The sequence below is a fragment of the Scyliorhinus torazame genome, chromosome 9 (genome assembly GCF_047496885.1).
Source record: "Scyliorhinus torazame isolate Kashiwa2021f chromosome 9, sScyTor2.1, whole genome shotgun sequence".
NCBI classification, from domain to species: domain Eukaryota; kingdom Metazoa; phylum Chordata; class Chondrichthyes; order Carcharhiniformes; family Scyliorhinidae; genus Scyliorhinus; species Scyliorhinus torazame.
Window position 1 is genome coordinate 118,335,233 of NC_092715.1, and position 21,966 is coordinate 118,357,198.

The window sequence follows — 21,966 nt, forward strand, 5'->3', positions numbered from 1 at the left end:
TGGTCACCTCTTCGAAAAATTCAATCAAGTTGGTCACACTTGACCTCCCCTAAATAAAACCATGCTGACCTTTTTTGATTAACCCCTGCCTCTCCAAATGCAGATTAATTCCGTCTCTCAGAATTGCTTCCAATAGTTTCCTCACCACTGAGGTTAGATTGACAGACCTGTAGTTTCTTGGTTTATCCCTTCCTCCCTTCTTGAATAATGGTTTCACACTGGCTATCCTCCAGTCCGTCAGCATCTCTTCAGCGCCCCTGCTATTTCCTCTCTTGCCTCATTCAACAGGTTGGGATACATTTATTCGGCCCCGGAGATTTATCTACTTTTAAATCTGTCAGACCACTCAGAATTTCCTCTCTGTCTATGTTAATTTCTTTAATATCATTACAGTCTCTCCCTGATTTCTATATCACATTGTCCCTCTCACTCGTGAACACCGACGCAAAGTATTAATTTAGCTCCCTACCTAATCACTCCAGCTCCACACACAATTTACCACTGGGCCCTACTGTTTCCCTAGTTATCATTTTACCCTTAATGTACTTGTAAAACAACTTAGGATTTGCTTTTATTTCACCTGCCAGTATCCTTTCAAGTCCCCTTTTTGCTCTCCTAATTTCCTTTTTTAATTCCCTCTTGCATATTCTCCTCCTCTTGGGCTTCTGTTGTTTTGAGCCCTAGACATCTGCCATTAGCCTCCCTTTTATCTTTATCCAATGCTGTATATCCCTCAATATCTAGGGTTCATTGGATTTGTTGGTCCCACCCTTTTTCTTTATTGGCCCTGTACTCTACCTGTTTCTTTCTAGAATGCGACCCACTGTTCTGTCACAGATTTACCTAAAAGTGTCTGTCTGCTCCCAGGCTATTCTGGCCAAATCATATCTGATTTTATTAATTTGGCTATCCCCCAGTTTAGAACTTTGATTTCAGGCCCATCCTTGTCCTTTTACATAGCAATCTTGAATCTAGTGGAGTTATGATCACTGTCTTCAAAATGCTCCCCCACTGATACTTCAACCACTTGCCTGGGTTTGTTACCTAAAATTGCCTCTTTGGGTAGTGTCTGTTAATGCCTGCCCAGGCTTGAAACCAAGTGGTGTCAGTGCAAATTGCATTGAGGATGACCAAGGAAGTGAGGAAGGATTAGTGGGTATAGTAGTGGACTCGCAAAAGTGGAAGGGATAGTGCAGGCTAACCAGGTGCTCTTTAAGCATGGTGTCCGGACCTTTGACCACATGAGACAATGATGAGGATGGCAGCTTCCTATCTGTCCCCACCACAAGAATCGGCGAGCTCCTCGCGTATGCATATTTAACAAGCTGACCAACACAAGATCGTGTGGAGTCAGCCAAACCGTTCCACAACAGGAATCACTCTCACATCTGCCTCCGCCACTGAATTTAGGTTTCAAAGTGGAAGATTGCATTGTACGCCTTTTGATGTGGGGCTATGAATACAAATGTTTGTTTTTATAAGGGATTCTGCCCTTAAATTAAATTGTTGTTTTTTAAAGAGATTAAGTATTTGAATTAAATGTTGTTTATAAAGGATTATGAAGTTGAAGGAATGAAAATGTAATGAAGGAATGTAAATGTAGTGAATAGCTTTTTATGAATGAGTGTTTTCTATAAAGTTGGCAATAGACACTTATTTTATTTCATCTCAGCGTTGGTCCTGCAGTCTGTCCATGGTGGATACTGTGTTGAGTTGTAAGGAGGATGTAAGGGCAAAGGGTGGTGGGTGGGGGCCAGGTTGGCATGAGTTGGCATTAAACTAGTATGGGGCGAGAAAGGACCATGACAGTTGAGTAGAGGGGCATAGGTTAGCATAAAGTCGAGAGGGACATAGGTTGGCATGGAAGATATGAGGGGAAATTGGAGTGGGTGGGGGACATAAAGGAGGCCTCCGTTAAACTATATGAAAGAACAACTTCAACGGGAATTCTATATTCTTTTTTTTTAATAAATATTTTATTGAAAATTTTTGGTCAACCAACACAGTACATTGTGCATCCTTTCATCCTTTACACAATATTATAACAACACAAATAACAATGACCTATTTTATAAACAAAAAATGAATAAATAATAAATAACAAAAATGAAAACTAACCCTAATTGGCAACTGCCTTATCATAAGTAACACTCTCCAAAAATATAATTTAACAGTCCAATATATAATTATCTGTCGCAACGACTTATACATATTATACAGTATATATTAACAACCCTGAGAGTCCTTCTGGTTCCTCCTCCCCCCCCCCCCCCGATCCTGGGCTGCTACTGCTGCCTTCTTTTTTCCATTCCATCTATCTTTCTGCGAGGTATTCGACGAACAGTTGCCACCGCCTGGTGAACCCTTGAGCCGACCCCCTTAGAACGAACTTAATCCGCTCTAGCTTTATAAACCCTGCCATGTCATTTATCCAGGTCTCCACCCCCGGGGGCTTGGCTTCTTTCCACATTAACAATATCCTGCGCCGGGCTACGAGGGACGCAAAGGCCAAAACATCGGCCTCTCTCGCCTCCTGCACTCCCGGCTCTTGTGCAACCCCAAATATAGCCAACCCCCAGCTTGGTTCGACCCGGACCCCCACTACTTTTGAAAGCACCTTTGTCACCCCCATCCAAAACCCCTGTAGTGCCGGGCATGACCAGAACATATGGGTATGATTCGCTGGGCTTCTCGAGCACCTCGCACACATATCCTCCACCCCAAAAAATTTACTGAGCCGTGCTCCAGTCATATGCGCCCTGTGTAATACCTTAAACTGAATCAGGCTTAGCCTGGCACACGAGGACGACGAGTTTACTCTGCTTAGGGCATCTGCCCACAGCCCCTCCTCGATCTCCTCCCCAGCTCTTCTTCCCATTTCCCTTTTAGTTCATCTACCATAGTCTCCCCTTTGTCCCTCATTTCCCTATATATATCTGACACCTTACCATCCCCCACCCATGTCTTTGAATGCATTCCCTTGGGGCAACCCATATTTCTCGATCAGCGCTCCCAGACTCGCGAACTTCCCATCCACAAACAGATCTTTCAGTTGCGTTATTCCTGCTCTTTGCCACATTCCATATCCCCCATCCATTCCCCCCGGGGCAAACCTATGGTTGTTTCTTATCGGGGACCCCCCCAAGGCTCCAGTCTTTCCCCTATGCCGTCTCCACTGTCCCCAAATCTTCAGTGTAGCCACCACCACCGGGCTTGTGGTGTAGTTCCTCGGTGAGAACGGCAATGGGGCTGTCACCATAGCCTGTAGGCTAGTCCCCCTACAGGACGCCCTCTCTAATCTCTTCCACGCCGCTCCCTCCTCCTCTCCCATCCACTTACTCACCATTGAAATATTAGCGGCCCAATAATACTCACTTAGGCTCGATAGTGCCAGCCCCCCCCATCCCTGCTACGCTGTAAGAATCCCTTCCTCACTCTCGGGGTCTTCCCGGCCCACACAAAACCCATGATGCTCTTTTCAATCCTTTTAAAAAAAGCCTTCGTGATCACCACCGGGAGGCACTGAAACACAAAGAGGAATCTCGGGAGGACCACCATCTTAACCGCCTGCACCCTCCCTGCCAGTGACAGGGATACCATATCCCATCTCTTGAAATCCTCCTCCATTAATCCTCCACATTATGCAATGTGCCCCAATTCTTGGCTATCTGGATCCCCAGGTAACGAAAGTCCCTTGTTACCTTCCTCAACGGTAGGTCCTCTATTTCTCTACTCTGCTCCCCTGGATGCACCACAAACAACTCACTTTTCCCCATGTTCAATTTATACCCTGAAAAATCCCCAAACTCCCCAAGTATCCGCATTATTTCTGGCATCCCCTCCGCCGGGTCTGCCACGTATAGTAGCAAATCGTCCGCATACAAAGATACCCGGTGTTCTTCTCCTCCTCTAAGTACTCCCCTCCACTTCTTGGAACCCCTCAACGCTATCGCCAGGGGCTCAATCGCCAGTGCAAACAATAATGGGGACAGAGGGCACCCCTGCCTTGTCCCTCTATGGAGCCGAAAATATGCAGATCCCCGTCCATTCGTGACCACGCTCGCCATCGGGGCCCTATACAACAGCTGCACCCATCTAACATACCCCTCTCCAAAACCAAATCTCCTCAACACCTCCCACAAATAATCCCACTCCACTCTATCAAATGCTTGCTCGGCATCCATCGCCACAACTATCTCCGTTTCCCCCTCTGGTGGGGCCATCATCATTACCTCTAACAGCCTCCGTATATTCGTGTTCAGCTGTCTCCCCTTCACAAACCCAGTTTGGTCCTCGTGGACCACCCCCGGGACACATTCCTCTATTCTCATTGCCATTACCTTGGCCAGGATCTTGGCATCTACATTTAGGAGGGAAATAGGTCTATAGGACCCGCTGGGTCCTTTTCCTTCTTTAAGAGAAGCGATATCGTTGCTTCAGACATAGTCGGGGGCAGTTGTCCCCTTTCCTTTGCCTCATTAAAGGTCCTCGTCAATACCGGGGCGAGCAAGTCCACATATTTTCTATAGCATTCGACTGGGAATCCATCCGGTCCCGGGGCCTTTCCCGCCTGCATGCTCCTAATTCCTTTCACCACTTCTTCTACCTCGATCTGTGCTCCCAGTCCCACCCTTTCCTGCTCTTCCACCTTGGGAAATTCCAGCCGATCCAAGAAGCCCATCATTCTCTCCCTCCCATCCGGGGGTTGAGCTTCATATAATTTTTTATAAAATGTCTTGAACACTCCATTCACTCTCTCCACTCCCCGCTCCATCTCTCCTTCCTCATCCCTCACTCCCCCTATTTCCCTCGCTGCTCCCCTTTTCCTCAATTGGTGTGCCAGCAACCTGCTCGCCTTCTCCCCATATTCGTACTGTACACCCTGTGCCTTCCTCCATTGTGCCTCTGCAGTGCCCGTAGTCAGCAAGTCAAATTCTACATGTAGCCTTTGCCTTTCCCTGTACAGTCCCTCCTCCGGTGCTTCTGCATATTGTCTGTCCACCCTCAAAAGTTCTTGCAGCAACCGCTCCCGTTCCTTACTCTCCTGCTTCCCTTTATGTGCCCTTATTGATATCAGCTCCCCTCTAACCACCGCCTTCAACGCCTCCCAGGCCACTCCCACCTGGACCTCCCCATTATCATTGAGTTCCAAGTACTTTTCAATGCACCCCCTCACCCTTAGACACACACCCTCATCTGCCATTAGTCCCATGTCCATTCTCCAGGGTGGGCGCCCTCCTGTTTCCTCCCCTATCTCCAAGTCTACCCAGTGTGGAGCGTGATCCGAAATGGCTATAGCCGTATACTCCGTTCCCCTCACCTTCGGGATCAACGCCCTTCCCAGCACAAAAATGTCTATTCGCGAGTAGACTTTATGGACATAGGAGAAAAACGAGAACTCCTTACTCCTAGGTCTGCTAAATCTCCACGGGTCTACACCACCCATCTGCTCCATAAAATCTTTAAGTACCTTGGCTGCTGCCGGCCTCCTTCCAGTCCTGGACTTCGACCTATCCAGCCCTGGTTCCAACACCGTATTAAAATCTCCCCCCATTATCAGCTTTCCCATCTCTAGGTCCGGAATGCGTCCTAGCATCCGCCTCATAAAATTGGCATCATCCCAGTTCGGGGCATATACGTTTACCAAAACCACCGTCTCCCCCTGTAGTTTGCCACTCACCATCACGTATCTGCCCCCGTTATCCGCCACTATAGTCTTTGCCTCGAACATTACCCGCTTCCCCACTAATATAGCCACCCCCCTGTTTTTCGCATCTCGCCCCGAATGGAACACCTGCCCCACCCATCCTTTGTGTAGCCTAACCTGGTCTATCAGTTCAGGTGCGTTTCCTGTAACTTAACCACATCTGCCTTAAGTTTCTTAAGGTGTGCGAGTACCCGTGCCCTCTTTATCGGCCCGTTCAGCCCTCTCACATTCCACGTGATCAGCCGGGTTGGGGGGCTTCCTTCCCCCCCCCCCCCCCTTGTCGATTAGCCATCACTTTTTTCCAGCTCCTCACCCGGTTCCCACGCAGCTGTATCTCCCCCAGGCGGTGCCCCCCCGCCCATCCCCTCCCATACCAGCTCCCCCCTCTCCCCAGCAGCAGCAACCCAGTAATTCCCCCCCCCCCCCCGCGAGATCCCCCGCTAGCGTAATTACTCCCCCCATGTTGCTCCCAGAAGTCAGCAAACTCTGGCCGACCTCGGCATCCCCCCGTGACCTCGGCTCGCACCGTGCGACGCCCCCTCCTTCCTGCTTCTCTATTCCCGCCATGATTATCATAGCGCGGGAACCAAGCCCGCGCTTCTCCCTTGGCCCCGCCCCCAATGGCCAACGCCCCATCTCCTCCACCTCCCCTCCTCCCCCCATCACCACCTGTGGAAGAGAGAAAAGTTACCACATCGCAGGATTAGTACATAAAACTCCTCTTTCCCCCCTTTATAACCCCCCTCTTGCCCCCCACATTCGCCCCACCACTTTGTTCAAACATTCTTTTTAATAACCCGCTCATTCCAGTTTTTCTTCCACAATAAAAGTCCACGCTTCATCCGCCGTCTCAAAGTAGTGGTGCCTCCCTCGATATGTGACCCACAGTCTTGCCGGTTGCAGCATTCCAAATTTTATCTTTTTATGAAGCACCGCCTTGGCCCGATTAAAGCTCGCCCTCCTTCTCGCCACCTCCGCACTCCAGTCTTGATAAACGCGGATCACCGCGTTCTCCCATTTACTGCTCCGGGTTTTCTTTGCCCATCTAAGGACCATTTCTCTCTCCTTAAAACGGAGGAATCTCACCACTATGGCTCTGGGAATTTCTCCTGCTCTCGGTCCTCGCGCCATCACTCGGTATGCTCCCTCCGCCGGGGCCTCCGCTCCCATTAACGAGTGCAGCATCGTGCTCACATATGCCCCGACGTCCGCTCCCTCCGCACCTTCAGGAAGACCAAGAATCCTCAGGTTGTTCCTCCTTGCGTTGTTCTCCAGTGCCTCCAACCTTTCCACACATCGCTTCTGATGTGCCTCATTCGTCTCCGTCTTCACCACCAGGCCCTGTATGTCGTCCTCATTCTCGGCTGCCTTTGCCTTCACGACCCGAAGCTCCCGCTCCTGGGTCTTTTGTTCCTCCTTTAGCCCTTCGATCGCCTGTAGTATCGGGGCCAACAGCTCTTTCTTCATTTCCTTTTTGAGCTCTTCCACACAGCATTTCAAGAACTCTTGTTGTTCAGGGCCCCATGTTAAACTGCCACCTTCCGACGCCATCTTGGTTTTTGCTTGCCTTCCTTGCCGCTGTTCTAAAGGATCCACTGCAATCCGGCCACTTTCTCCTCCTTTTTTCATCCGTATCCAGGGGGGATTCCCTTCTGGTTTACCGCACAGTGTTTTTAGCTGTCAAAATTGCCGTTGGGGCTCCTATCAAGAGCCCAAAAGTCTGTTTCACCGGGAGCTGCCGAAACGTGCGACTCAGCTGGTCATCGCCGCACCCGGAACTCTCGGAATTCTATATTCTAAAGGTGGCATTAAAAAAGTTAAAGAAATTAATAGAATCATAGTCAGTGCAAACTGAACTACACTCACATACTTTTTTAAAGCAGTGATTTCCCAAACTAGTCCATAGATTCCATGTAGTCCCGGTAGCTTTGTGTTTGAATCCTAAGCAATTATATCCTGTTTGTATTTATATTCATTATTTGCTGGTTTAACTTGTTTGAAATCTGAGGCTCTGGAGACGGGCTATTTTTGTTGCTATTCCCTCACTGATGAACAAATCATATAATCAAGGTTCTCCATTAGAGTGATTCATCATTCCTGCTCATTCTAGCACCACTTCAATAGTAGAGAAATTGGATTCTTTAGTCAGGCACTGGCAGATCACCACTATTGCGTAAGTTTGGCCTCGGGAGTAGTTTTTGCAATTCTCATCCCACCATCTCCAGGTCAGGTACCAATCGCTACTCTTAGAATAAAATATAATTGAAATGTAAATAAAACCACATGATATTATGGCCTGGATTGGAGTTTCTCTAGCCCCACTACTCCACAGGTCACACCATAGAACATAGAACATAGAAAATACAGCACAGAACAGGCCCTTCGGCCCACGATGTTGTGCCGAACCTTTGTCCTAGATTAATCATAGATTATCATTGAATTTACAGTGCAGAAGGAGGCCAACTAGTGTAAATGTTTAATTCACTCACTAAAAAGGCAAATTATTTACCTTTGCTACTTTAGACCCAGAATAAAAATAGAGACATCAACCAGACTTCTTCAAATACGCTCAGAATGATAGATTTGTTGTAAACCAAACAACTTATTTTTTTAAAAACAAGTTGCAGGAACTGGTTAATTCACAATTTGAAATCTGGTAGTGTAACTATCTCTTTACATATTCCCCAGCGCGCATGCATACACAAATAATGTCTCTGCAGATATGGGTGATTGAAGAACAACCTTTATAAAGAAGCATAAAGTTCCCACGGTTTTGACATTATCGTGCTCCCTCATGAAGATGGACTGCTAGTCCCAGTAGACGTCTGGAGGTTCTCACTAACAGAGCTTCAGCATGGAAGAGAATCGAACTGGATCAAACCTTCTCGTTACTGCTTCTAAGATTTCCAAATACAGACAAGTTCCAGTGACAGTAGAATTCGTAGCTGTATACTGATAACTGCCCACTGTATTTCAAGGAAGGCAATGAGAGTGTGAGCTGGTACTTTTCCCCAGCTCAGTTTATTCCCAACTGAGTTTTTTTTAAAAGTTCAAAACTTAAAACTCATCTCCATCAGGTGATTTCCAGTAACTCACTTGCCTTTAAACCAGTTTTTCCCCATCAGTTAAAGCAATTAATTGAACAGCTCTCCCCACTCAAGGCCCAAGATAATCAGTTAGCTATAGTCATGTGATTTCTTAGAGACGCCATGCTTGTTGACAGTCCCAAGATGAATTTATGGGGTGTGATTTAACGGAGAAAAACAGTCTCATTTTGAGCGCATAAGGTGGGGTGTTTCTTGGCACCTGCAGCGCCGAGAACGACCCTGCTCTTAAATGGGACTGCCCTGCCGAGGCCGCACTTACCTCCTGTCCTGCATTGACGAGCCCAGCTCGTCAGTACAGGAAGACATTGGGATCCCATTTTCAAATGCCGCCATGATCTCTCGACTCCCCTCCCCCCTTGGCATCCCCACCATGCCCTCTGGAACCCCCCCCCCACTGCCCCAACTTACCTCATAAAAGGGTCCTCAAGCCTCCCCTCACCCCACCTTTTAAGGGCAGGGCACCCCTGGGCCCGATCCCTGGCATGGACAGCCTGGTACTTGGGCACTTTGACATTAGCACCCTGGTAATGTCCCTGCCAGCCTGGTCGTGCCACCTCGGGCCAGGGTGGCACTGCCAGGGAACCTGGGTGGCAATGCCAAGTTCCAGGCTGGCAGTACCTGGGTGCGAGTGAGAGTGCCAGGGTATGACCCTGCCCAGAGCCCGACCACCTGGGGATCTCTAATGTCCTGGAAGACCCCCCCAAATGCAGTTACACCTGGTCCATGTTGTGGGTCCATGTTTGTGTGGATCGTACTAAACAACACCATGGCGAGGTCTCCCAGGCAAGGCCACTAGCACATGGGCCTCAGGAGATTCCGGCGTAGACATATTTAAATAAGCCTAATGGATAATTTGAATATGTTAATCTGGTCTTGCTTAGTGAGGGTGAGATCCAGATCATAACTTCTCGCAAGATCTTGTTAGATCTCGCAAGGCGTTCGAGCATAGCGCATGTCACAAGTAGCCTCTCACGATATTAAACTACTTCATCCCATTGCCAGGTTGGGCGTGATGATCCCATTAAATCGAGCTCATGATCTTTCTTAAAAAATGATCTAGGTTAGCTTCCAAGTGTCCAAATAAAGCAATGTCCTGCCAATTTTTACAAGAAAATATAGTTGTTGAAGATACGGTTCTAACTGATAAAGACAAAATTAAATGTAGTTAAAGAGTTGCAGGTTACCTGCAATACTTTCAAGGTATGATTAAATCTTGGGTTCAGATGACAAATTAAAAGCACTCTTGAGCTGAATTGTATCTTTCCAATACCTTGATTGCATTATTGATTTGAATGTCTCCCAGAACAAATATTCTGCCAACTTTAGATTTTGCAATTCAAATTGATTAATGCTTTCATTATTAATAGAATCTGATTTTTGTTAAAATCAGCCAATGCACAGCTAATTTCCACAAAGTTTATCTGAAACACCGAGTCAGAGTCTAAAAGCGTTTATTGGAAGAGTTGCTCTGGGTTGTGTTCTTTTTACAATAGATGCATTTAGCGGGGTGTTTCTGGGCGGCTGCAGCACCGAGAATTACCCCGCTATTCAGTGGCACTTTGCCGTTTGTTTTGGCATTGGGAGTTTCTCTCCGCCGAGGCACTTAGAGTGATTTCCTGCTGACGAGCTGATCTCAACAGCAGGAACTGCTGTTCACAGATCGACACGCCATTTTGATCGGCAACCCCGAACACCACCCCTTCCTTTTCCGTCCCCCCTCCCCTGCTGTCAGCATTCCTTTCACCCCTCCATCCTCCCAACCTTTTCTAGTCCCTTGAGAAGCCCCCGATGCCTCACCTTCAATTGGAAAAGCCCCCCTGGGCCTGACCCCTGGCAGTGCCAACATGGAAACTGGACAGTGCCATTCGAGTACCTGGGGTGCCATGCTTGCAATGCCAAGGTGGTCAGGTGCCAGGGGGAATGCCAGGGTACCACCCTCCCTGTCCCTGACGACCCAAGGGTCTCCTATGGCCTGCAAGACCACCCGAGGTGCCATTACGCCTGGTCCGCCTTTGGGTGGACCAGTACTAAACGGCACCCTGACGAGTTTCCCCGGCACAGCTGTTAAGTCCCAGGTGCCGGATGAATCCGGCGTCCAGGTATTTAAATGAGTTTTGGATCTGAGCCCAGCGAGGAGGAGATCCCGCTCGTGCTGGGTAGAGCAAATGAGGTGATTTATAATCAGCGTGGAGCCTGATTTGGGGCTCTCGTGCTTCACCGATTGCACCCGGCCCCGCACAAGGGAGTCGCTGAATCGCACCTAATGTCCCTAAAGAAACCTGACAAAACTCATTGAACAAATTAGTTCAATTGTATGAACTCAATTGTTTGAACTAATTTCAACCAGTTGAATTCAGATTTGTGTTAGGCAATGTTTGCACTTTTCCCATTGGTGCAGCAGTATGAAATGAAGGTCATTGCATGCCCACAAACATCATCCTTCAGAATTCTTTTAAAAAGTAATTTCATGGAATTCATCTTTAATCTTTTAAGATACAAAATAATGCAACAGGAAGTAAGCAGAAGTGTACTTTTTTTCTAGCTGACTTTGGACTTTCCAAAATTGTGGATGATCAAGTGACCATGAAGACAGTATGTGGAACGCCAGGATATTGTGGTAAATTTTCTGATTATTTAAATATTGATTTCCAAAAATTATTTGTATTTCCTGTGAATATGAAGTTTTATATACTTTCAACTGCGATATGTGCTGATGATCTGAAAGGTCAGAAAATTATGTAAAAGACCAATAAGCAGAGTTATTTTTTAGATGACCTGAGAGCAAACCCCTCTTTGGAGTAGAGTTCTAGAGATGCATAGACCTACCAGAAGCACAAAGAATTTCCCTTATCTTGCATGACTTTGCCTTCACTCTGCTATGACCCTGATTCAGTTTCTTGGTCACGGGTCAATAATTATGTGTGACTTCCCATTGGAAGTTTCACTGCATAGACCATCAGAATTAGAACAGTACTTCTAACAGCCTTATTGAAGGTGAGTTAAAAATATTAGGCCTTGGAGCCATAAACCTAAAATATGGTGGGAATTTGAGCAGAGGAACATGTACAAGCTATCCTTTCCCTCCTGAAAGGATGTCAGGATGTCATTAACCTGGAGCTCTTGCCAATCCTTTCCTGGTTGTATAAATAAGGACTAATGCGGATGCTGGAAATCAGAAATAAAGACAGAAAATGCTGGAAAAACGTCGTAGGTCTGGCAGCATCTGTGGAAACAGAAAACAGGTTAACATTTCAAGTCCATGTGACTAGAAATGTTTCTCTCTTCACAGATACTGCTAGATATTTCCAGGTAGGCTCTGGAATCGACAGTGATAGGCTTGGAAATCAGGTTGTTGTAAGCCCTGCCTTTGAATGCAGTCAATTGATGAAGGGATGGCTGGCAATTTTCCTTAGGGTGGGCCAGACTATCATAGCCAGGTTGCAATAGTTTTGCTTGTCCTCCTACACCATTACCTCCATTCCCACAAGGATTTATCCTTGCCCCCCCCTCCTATCTCATCTCTTATTTACATAATTTGAAAATATAGTGTAAGTTTTTTCATGCATGCTGACAACACCCAGCTCTACCTCACTAACAACCTTCTCGATTCCTCCACTGATATTAAATTATTGGATTGCTTATCTGAAATCCCATATAGGATGAGTAGAAATTTCCTTCAATTAAATATTGGGAAGTCTGAGGCCATTGTCTTCTGTCCTGTTTCTAAATCTGTACCCTAGCCATCGATTCCATCCCTCTTCATCGCAACTGTCTGAGACTAAACTGGAGACCCTGAGATGAGTTTCCAACCACATATGCATGCGATCATCAGCACCACCTCTGTAACGATGCCCATCTCTCCCCGCCTCCACTCTCTTCTGCTGAAACCCTCGTCCATGTCTTAATTAGCGCTAGACTTGACTATTCTAATGCACTCTTAGCTAGTATCTTATATGATACCCCTGCTCCTTAACTTGAGGTCATCCAAATAATTGCTGCCTGTATCCTTATTCGCACCAAGTCTCTTTCACCTGTGCTAACTGATCTACTTTGGCTCCAGCTCAAGCAACACCTTGATCTTAAAATTCTCATCCTTCTTTACAAATCCTCCCATAGTCTTGCTCCTTTCGATCTCTGGAATCCTGTCCAATTCCACAACTCTTGGAGATATCTGCACTCAGTGACGAGGAAACAGCACATGTAACCAAGTAGTAATATGTGACTTGGATGGGAATTGGGAGATTCACAAAATCTTGTGGTATCCTTTGATACACTTTTAGCTCAGATTGTGTTGTTAAGTGTATTTCCTTTTTTTTAAACTTCAGCCTTAATTTGTTCTTTCCATCCCAGCTCCTGAAATCTTACGAGGCTGTGTCTATGGACCAGAGGTTGACATGTGGTCAGTGGGAGTCATCACCTATATACTGTAAGATTTTGCAAATGTAACATCAGTCCTTTTGTTATTCCATACTTTATGTTATGTTAATTGAGTATAGTAATGTTCTGAATGGATAAACTCATCCATGTACATCAGCAGTAGGAATAATCCTGTAATTCAGCCCCAACATCTGGTACAAACCCCTTGGTGCAAACTAGCTATAAGTCAAAGTATCATGCTCCCTTTATTTGTGTAAGTTAGCAACATGCAGAGTAACTGTAATCTGAAACTTTCTTGCGCTTTTGTCAGGCTCTGTGGCTTTGAACCATTCTACGACGAGAGGGGTGATCAATACATGTATAAGAAGATTCTGAACTGTGACTATGATTTTGTCTCCCCCTGGTGGGATGAGGTCTCACTTAATGCAAAAGACTTGGTAAGTGGGACAACAGAATGTAATTATGGCTTTGTTCTGTTTACCTGTAGATTGTAGCTTGTGGGTGCCTATGTCACAACTATAAAAACAAATCTGGTCAACACTATTACAAATCCATGGTTGTACATTAATTCTGTGCTCCATTGTTTCAAAAAATGGAAGAAACAGCTGAATAATTTCATGCATTAATTTAACAAAAGTTACAAGTGATTATTGGATTCTTCAGACAGTCTATGCTATGAATCTTAGGCATCAACTAAGTGTGCCTAATGAATTTGAGAGGTTTGATTTAATTCAAGAACCAATACTGATTAGGAGAGAGGAATAAAGCAGTACCAACACACGCAGATTTAGATTGTACTCTACATCAGCTTCTAAATTTTTATAAATACAGATTTGAATGCATCCTTAAATATATATTTTTTTTTTCCAGGGTAAAAATCCCCTTTTAAAGTACTTTTCTTTCTTTGGGTCTCCACACACCATGTACCATCTCTGTCGAGCAGGAAGACAGGTGAACTTCCTGATCCCAAGCTCAAAAGCCACCTGTGTGCAAGCAGTAAGGATATGCAGACGTGCCAAGATCTTCAGTCTGTTCCTACTGTCTGTAGCACAGTTGAGACCAGTAACTAACTGTGAAGTTGGATCTAGGCATGATACAAACACAAGTTTGAATCATGCATTCAAGTTTCTCTTTATAGCATACTAAGCTTTTCTAGTGGATAACACCCAGTTTACATGGTCAGGATACTTGTTAGAGAAATTATATTCAAATTCTTTCAGGCATATATGAACCATATCTTGTGAGTCATTCGGAGGAGGAAGAACCTTTTGTGAACCAATACTTATTGAATTCTGTCACTAAGTGCAATTTTAACTTGGTACAAGGCAGCTATGGAGATTACCTTGCCACATTGACATCCATCAACCATGCCAGGACATTGTTTGTTTTGTAAATAAAATAATTCAATCTTCTGCAGGGTTAGAGAGGATGAGGTGCTGTATGAAGAAAACTGACAGAAATTACTGTTTGTATACAATAGGGTTCCTTTGACGATAAGGGAGGGCTGTTGCGTAGTGGTATTGTTGCTGGACATGTAATCCAGTGACCCAGGGTAATCCTCAGGGGATTCAGGATCAAATCCCACCTTGGCTGATGGTGAAATTTGAATTTAATAAAAATCTGGAATTAAAAGTTTAATGATGACCATGAAACCATTGTTGATTGTTGCAAAAACCCAGCTGGTTCACAAACGCCCTTCAGGGAAGGGCATCTGTAGTCCTCATCTGGTCTGTAACATGTAACTCCAGATCCACACCAATGCGATTGACTATTAAATGCTGGCCCAGCAGCAACGCCCACATCCCATGAGCGAATAAAAAATGTATTGTGCATTTTGTATATTTGCCATGGAAATATACTTTTTGCATTCACCCATGGTCATTTAGCACCAATGGTGGATCTCGTTGCTCTTCAGAAGAGTCATACGGACTCAAAACATTAAAGCTATTTCTTTCTCCACAGGTGCAGCCAGATCTACTGAGCTTTTCTAGAATTTTCTGGGGGGGTTTCAGATTTCCAGCATCATCAGTATTTTATTTTTATGGATATAGTTGGTGACCTGCCTGATGCAACTATGGGCTTCAGATTGCAAGATCTTATTGCTGTCCCCAGTAGATCCCTGGAAGTAGGCAGATACAAAGAAATTTGGGGCTGTGGTTAACTTGACAGCCACAGGCAATGTGTCGCCACCTGCTTCTCTTGGGAAGATGTCAGCTTCCAAAAGGCTGCAGGGGTGATCAACTACTTATTGCCAGAGCCTGAGCCTTCTGAGGGATTGTTGTTCAGAACAATTGATGAAGCGGATCCTTGGTCTATAGATTCTGACCCGAGGATATCGGTGCCTCGTACACGTGCAGCTCTCTGTACATTTGCTCTTTCCCATGCAACTGCTTGTGGCCGAATTGCAGGAAGATACTGCCGCCGGATACTCCCATCAGCAGAATCTGTCGCTGGCTGGGAAAAATCAAATCCAATAGTTTTTAAAAATCTTAATTGGTTTCCCACCTAATCCAAAGAGACTCCACGCTGGCCCTGGAATCCTCCTCAGGGAAAGCCGGAAGAGAGCAGGATGATGTAGCGATCCTGACCTAGCATCAGTTTCAGGGGATTTGACTCCCCGCATTCACCGAAACCTACCTCCAATTCATTGGGTAAATTAACCCCATTAACAGAAAGTAACTCAACTTCTGACTACCCATATCCTGCCTGCCATCTACAAGACACAATGTGATGAAATCCTTCCCACCTGCCAGGATGGATGCAGTTTCAAAAATACTCAGGAGTTCAACACCATTCAAGACAAAGCAGCTCGCTTGATTAGCACCCCATCCAACACCTTAAACATTCACTCTCTCCACTAATGGCGCACAGTAGCAGCAGTGTGTACCATTTGCATGATGCACCTGCAACAAATTAGCAAGGCTCATTCAACAGTGCCTTCCAAACGTGTGACCTCTGCCACCTAGAAGGACAAGGGAACGAGATGCATGGGAACATCACCACCCAGCTCCAACTCATGAAACTCACCAAACCGATTTGGAACTATACCAGCATTTCTCCACTGTCGCTGGAACAAAATCCTGGAACTCACTCCCTAACAGCATTGTGGGTACACCTGCATTATGTAGACTTCAGTGTTCAAGATGGCAGCTCATCACCACCTTCTCAATGGCAGTTAGAGATGGGCAATAAGTGCTAACCTTCCTACGACTCTCAAAAACATTTTTTTTTAAATCCTCCCTTAGACTTTCATCCTACAACCTTTCTTCAATCTGTTAAAATGTAGCACCTAATCACAGCTTTCTGATTTACCTCACCTTCTCTAATACTATTTGTAAATTGGTGTCTTTACAATAGGGTTAACCTTTCAACTAGGCTACTTAATGAAAAAAAATATAATGAAGGAAGCCAGATCTATTTGAAGATTGTCTGAAAATAATTAACCACATGAAGGTGCACTTTAATATTAAGTTACCTATGTTGTGAATCGCTAATTTAATGTTTGGTCATTACCTCCATCCATTAACATATTTGTCTCCAACTCTATGAAATAACTTACTTTGTTGGGATACTTTAAATGAAATTTGTTTTTTGCAGTACTGGAGACATGTTGCAGCTATCAATTGCACTACTTGAATGATTATTGATTAAATTCTTTGTTCGGCATGATTTTGTTTCAGGTTAAAAAGTTGATTCTTTTGGATCCAAAGCAGCGTCTAACTACCTATCAGGCCCTACAACACCCTTGGGTAATAGGAGAAGCTGCAAATATTATACATATGGACAATGCACAAAAGAAACTTCAGGAATTCAATGCCCGTCGCAAACTTAAAGTAAGAATCAATAAATCATATAAGATAATATTTAGAAGCGTTTGTGTTCATATACCGCTATTATGCTGTAATTTGTTATGCTTTTAATGGGTGATAACTTCAAATAACATGATTCTTCATGCATTTTAACATACTAATATTATTACTCATTACTCATAGATGCTTGTCCAGGGTTAAGTTTCAAAAGCTGTAGAAAATATTAAGTGTTAAAATTTGGGTTTAGTTAATTGGTTTATTTTTACAGTCATTCTTCAGTGACCAAGAACACAGTGGTAAGATACGTTTAGAAAATTCTTCACAAGTTTCCTGGTGAGCTAGGAGGAGCAAAAGTGAACCCCTGGGCCCATCAAGAAAGCCTTGTGTTGTCTGCACTCCTGGGTTGCCTGTGATGGGGGTTTCCCAAATTTTTAACAGTTGGCCAATTGCTTTCCACTGAATCTCAACCTTTTTCATCAGGAAGTCATAAAGTGCCATATAAATGGGATTCATTCATTAAAATTATTTGAACAAGTCTGCTGCCACTCACAAGCAGCAATGGTGTTTGCTTAGCAGCTTTACTCCCCAGGAGTTAAAACAACATGGAACTTGGGAGTCCATGAATTAGATTACCTTCCGCACACAGATTACGCAAAACTGATTCTCATCCTGCTATCTGCTGTCTGTTAAACCAACAATGGCAGTGATGGTCATAACTTTATTGACTGGTTATAAAATGAAGGAAAAAATTGAGAGTTCTACAACTATGCAAATTGTACAATGCAGCAATACAATTATAGCCCTTAGAGGAACCTTTTCAAGTTATGGGGAGAGAGAGTTCATAGAAACATAAAAAGTAGGAGCAGGAGGAGGCCATTTGGGCCTTCAAGCCTGCTCTGCCATTCATTATGATCAAGGTTGATCATCCAATTTAATAGCCTAATCCCCCTTCCCCCATATCCTTTGATCCCATTCGCCTCAAGCGCTATATCTAACTGCTTTTTGAAAAAATCTGTTTTGACATCAACTACTTTCTGTCTATACTGTATGCTCAGACTGTGGGCCCTGGTTCTGGACACACTCACCATGGGGAACATCCTTTTTACATCTACCCTGTCTAGTCCTGTTAGAATTTTATAGGTTTCTATGAGATCCCTCCTCAGTCGTCTAAACTCCAGCGGGTACAATTCAAACTGATTCAATCTTTCATCATACGTCCATCCTGCCATTCCATGAAGCAGTCTGGTAAACCTTAGCAGCTCTCCATCAAGAACATCCTTCCTCAGATAAGGAGACCAAAACTGCACTCAATATTCCAGGTGTGGCCACACCACGGCCTTGTATAATTGCAGCAAGACATCCCTGCTCTTGTACTCGAAACCTCTCGCAATGAAATCCAACATACCATTAGCCTTCTTTACCGCCAGGCTGCACCTTCATGCTTACCTTCAGTGACTGGTCTAAAAGGACACCCAGGTCTTCTTGCACATTCCCCTCGCCTAATATATGGCCATTCAGATAATAGTCTGCCTTTCCGTTTTTTCTACCAAAGTGGATAACCTTGTGTTTATCCAAATTATACCGCATCTGCCATTCATTTGCCCACTCACTCAGCTTGTCCAAATCACACTGAAAGGTCTCTGCATACCCCCCACAGCTCACCCTTCCACCCAACTTTGTGTCATCTACAAATCTGGGGCGAAATTCTCCGTTATCGGCGGAAAGTCCGCCGATCGGCGCAAAAAACGGCGCAAATCCCACTTGCGTCACGTCATAAAAATGGGACGATAGTCTCCGGCCCGAAATGGGCTAGCAGCGGCGTAACGGGATCCGTGCTTGCGCAGTGGTTCACGCCGTGCAGCGTCATACGCGCTGCACGGCGTGACGGCTCATAAGGCCGCGCAGCTCCCCCCCACCCGACCGGAACACCCGACCGCAACAACCGACTGGATGGCTGGCCGTCGCTCAGCCCCGAGGTTCGAGTCACGCGATGTGGAGGCGCTCCTGGACGCGGTGGAGCAGAGGAGGGACGCCCTGTATCCCGGGCACGGCCGCAGAGTTGCCCCACGCCACAGCCGGCGTCTGTGGAGGGAAGTGACAGAGGCCGTCACCGCTGTGGCCCTGACACCACGGACAGGCACCCAGTGCCACAAGAAGGTGAATGACCTCGTCAGAGCAGGCAGGGTGAGCCTCCCCCATATCCCCCCTCCCCATATCCCCCCTCCCCCATATCCCCCATATCACCCCTCCCCCATATCCCCCCTCCCCCATATCCCCCCCTCCCCCATATCCCCCATATCCCCCTCCCCCGTATCCCCCCTCCCCCATATCCCCCCTCCCCCATATCCCCCCTCCACAGTACCCCCCTCCCCCATATCCCCCCTCCCCCATATCCCCCCTCCCCCATATCCCCCCTCCCCCATATCCCCGATATCCCCCCTCCCCCATATCTCCCCTCCCCCATATCCCCCCTCCCCCATATCCCCCCTCCCCCATATCCCCCCTCCCCCATATCCTCCCTTCCCCATATCCCCCCTCCCCCATATCCCCCCTCCCCCATATCCCCCCTCCCCCATATCCCCGATATCCCCCCTCCCCATATCCCCCCTCCCCCATATCCCCCCCTCCCCATATCCCCCCTCCCCCATATTCCCCATCCCCCATATCCCCAAGTGAATCCAGCCCTAACCTTAACCTCTGCAATGCACGCGCAACCGATGGCGTGCATTCATATACCTGCCTAACATTGTTGCCTTTTACCCCTGCCACCAGCCCCCCCCCCCCACAGGATAAGCGCGCACACAACAATAGGGAGCATGTGAGGACTGGAGGAGGGCCCGCTGATGAGAGGCCACTGACCGTACACGAGGAAAGGGCCCTGGAACTGGCTGGCGGACCTGAGGACCGGGAGGTTGCTGATGCAGAGGTCGGGGGCCCACGAGCAAGTGAGCCACCAACAGCCCGTCCCCATATCCCCCCTCCCCTATATCCCCCTCCCCCGTATCACCTGATCACTGCCTGATGTCTAACCATGCATGCTTCATTGTGTATCGCAGGACCAAACGTCCAGGCACCCATCCCCGCAGATGCACACCGCCCGCAGGATGCCCCTCGGAGACCACAGGAGACGGAGAGACCCGCACCCTCCAGCATGCGACGCCCGCAGGATGCCCCTCGGAGACCACGGGAGACGGAGAGACCCGGACCCTCCAGCATGCGACGCCCGCAGGATGCCCCTCGGAGACCACGGGAGACGGAGAGACCCGGACCCTCCAGCATGCGACGCCCGCAGGATGCCCCTCGGAGACCACGGGAGACGGAGAGACCCGGACCCTCCAGCATGCGACGCCCGCAGGATGCCCCTCGCACACCACGGGAGACGGAGAGACCTGGTGCAACTGGGAGACGACACCCCGGCACGTGCGGGAGCGACCACCCAGCGATGAGGGGGGCAGCCACAGGCCCCCGTCACATCCGAGCCAGGACACCACTACCCAGGACACCACTATCCAGGACACCCCTACCCGGGACACCCCTACCCGGGACACCACTACCCGGGACAGCACTACCCGGGACAGCACTACCCGGGACAGCACTACCCGGGACACCACTACCCAGGACACCCCTACCCGGGACAGCACTACCCGGGACAGCACTACCCAGGACACCCCTACCCGGGACAGCACTACCCGGGACAGCACTACCCAGGACACCCCTACCCGGGACAGCACTACCCGGGACAGCACTACCCAGGACACCCCTACCCGGGACAGCACTACCCGGGACAGCACTACCCAGGACACCCCTACCCGGGAAGATGAAATACCGGACAGTGACTCAGAGTGGATGGGTGGAGACGAACCCCCACCCCAAAGTGCCATGGAGTCAGAGTGGGACGAAGAGCACGACACAACGACACTGCTGTCACCAACACCCTCCACCATCGCAGAAACACTCACCACGGTTGGGCACTTTAGTGATGAGGCGTCTGGTACACTCACTGGTGCGCACAACACAGCCGTCCCGGTACAGCAGGTGGAGGTAGGAGCAGCAGAGGGACCGGGCGGTCGGAGGGCAGCCCAGGCCAAGCGAACATCTGCCGCCCAGATGGATCCCGGGTTCCTGCAGTTACCACACCCACACATAGATCCGATGCAACCACCGACACGGAGACGAGCGAATAGGGTGACGGGTGGCTTGCTGCGGTCGCAGGTGGAGGAGTCCACCCGCGTCCAGGAGCTGGGAGTGGTCCCGGTCATGCGTGCCACCCAGGCTGACACCGCACGGGTGGCGTCCGCGGTGGAGGCAATGGGTGCGACGGTGTCAGACATGGGGAACGGTTTGCGAGGCCTGGGGCCTTCCGTGCAGGCGGCGTCTGTGGCCCAGGAAATGGCTGCCCTCTCACAGGAGGCCATGAGCCAGTGCCAGCGCCAGATGGCAGAGGCGCTCAACGCCATAGCCCAGTCTCAGCAGGCCATGGCCCAGTCACAGCAGGCCATAGCCCAGTCTCTGCAGCCCATGGCCCAGTCTCTGCAGGCCATGGCCCAGTCTCAGCAGGCCATGGCCCAGTCTCAGCAGGCCATGGCCCAGTCTCAGCAGGCCATCGCTGAGGGCATCAGCGCCAGTGGCCATGTGCGAGCCGGCGTCGCACTGTCACAGACAGGGTTTCACAACCCCCTGGGCTCCATGGCTGCAAACCTGCAGACCCCTGTCGATACCAGCACGGGCCTCCAGGACTGGCAGCGCCAGATGTCGGGGGGGCGTCGGATGGCCAGTCCGTTCGCATCCCCCACCCATGTAGAGGCCTGGGGGCCATCGGGCACCCCGAGGGAGGAGGAGGTGGTGTGGTCCGTCCCGGCTCCCTCTGTAGGGGAGGTCCCGGTACACCGCGACACCTCGGACTCCCCCCCTTCCGTCCCAGGTGCATCGGGTGGGCAACGGGCAGGACAGGCTGGCAGCTCGCCAT

General features: G+C 48.0%; 1 protein-coding gene across 1 annotated transcript in view; it reads left to right on the forward strand.

Moving 5' to 3' along the window:
• Positions 1–21,966, forward strand: part of camk4 (calcium/calmodulin-dependent protein kinase IV) — a 217,005-nt gene that overhangs the window by 177,915 nt on the left and 17,124 nt on the right. The window contains exons 7-10 of the mRNA XM_072516421.1: positions 11,357–11,431; positions 13,165–13,240; positions 13,502–13,628; positions 16,872–17,024. Coding sequence (XP_072372522.1) covers positions 11,357–11,431; positions 13,165–13,240; positions 13,502–13,628; positions 16,872–17,024 — 431 coding nt within the window. The remainder of the gene's footprint in view (positions 1–11,356; positions 11,432–13,164; positions 13,241–13,501; positions 13,629–16,871; positions 17,025–21,966) is intronic.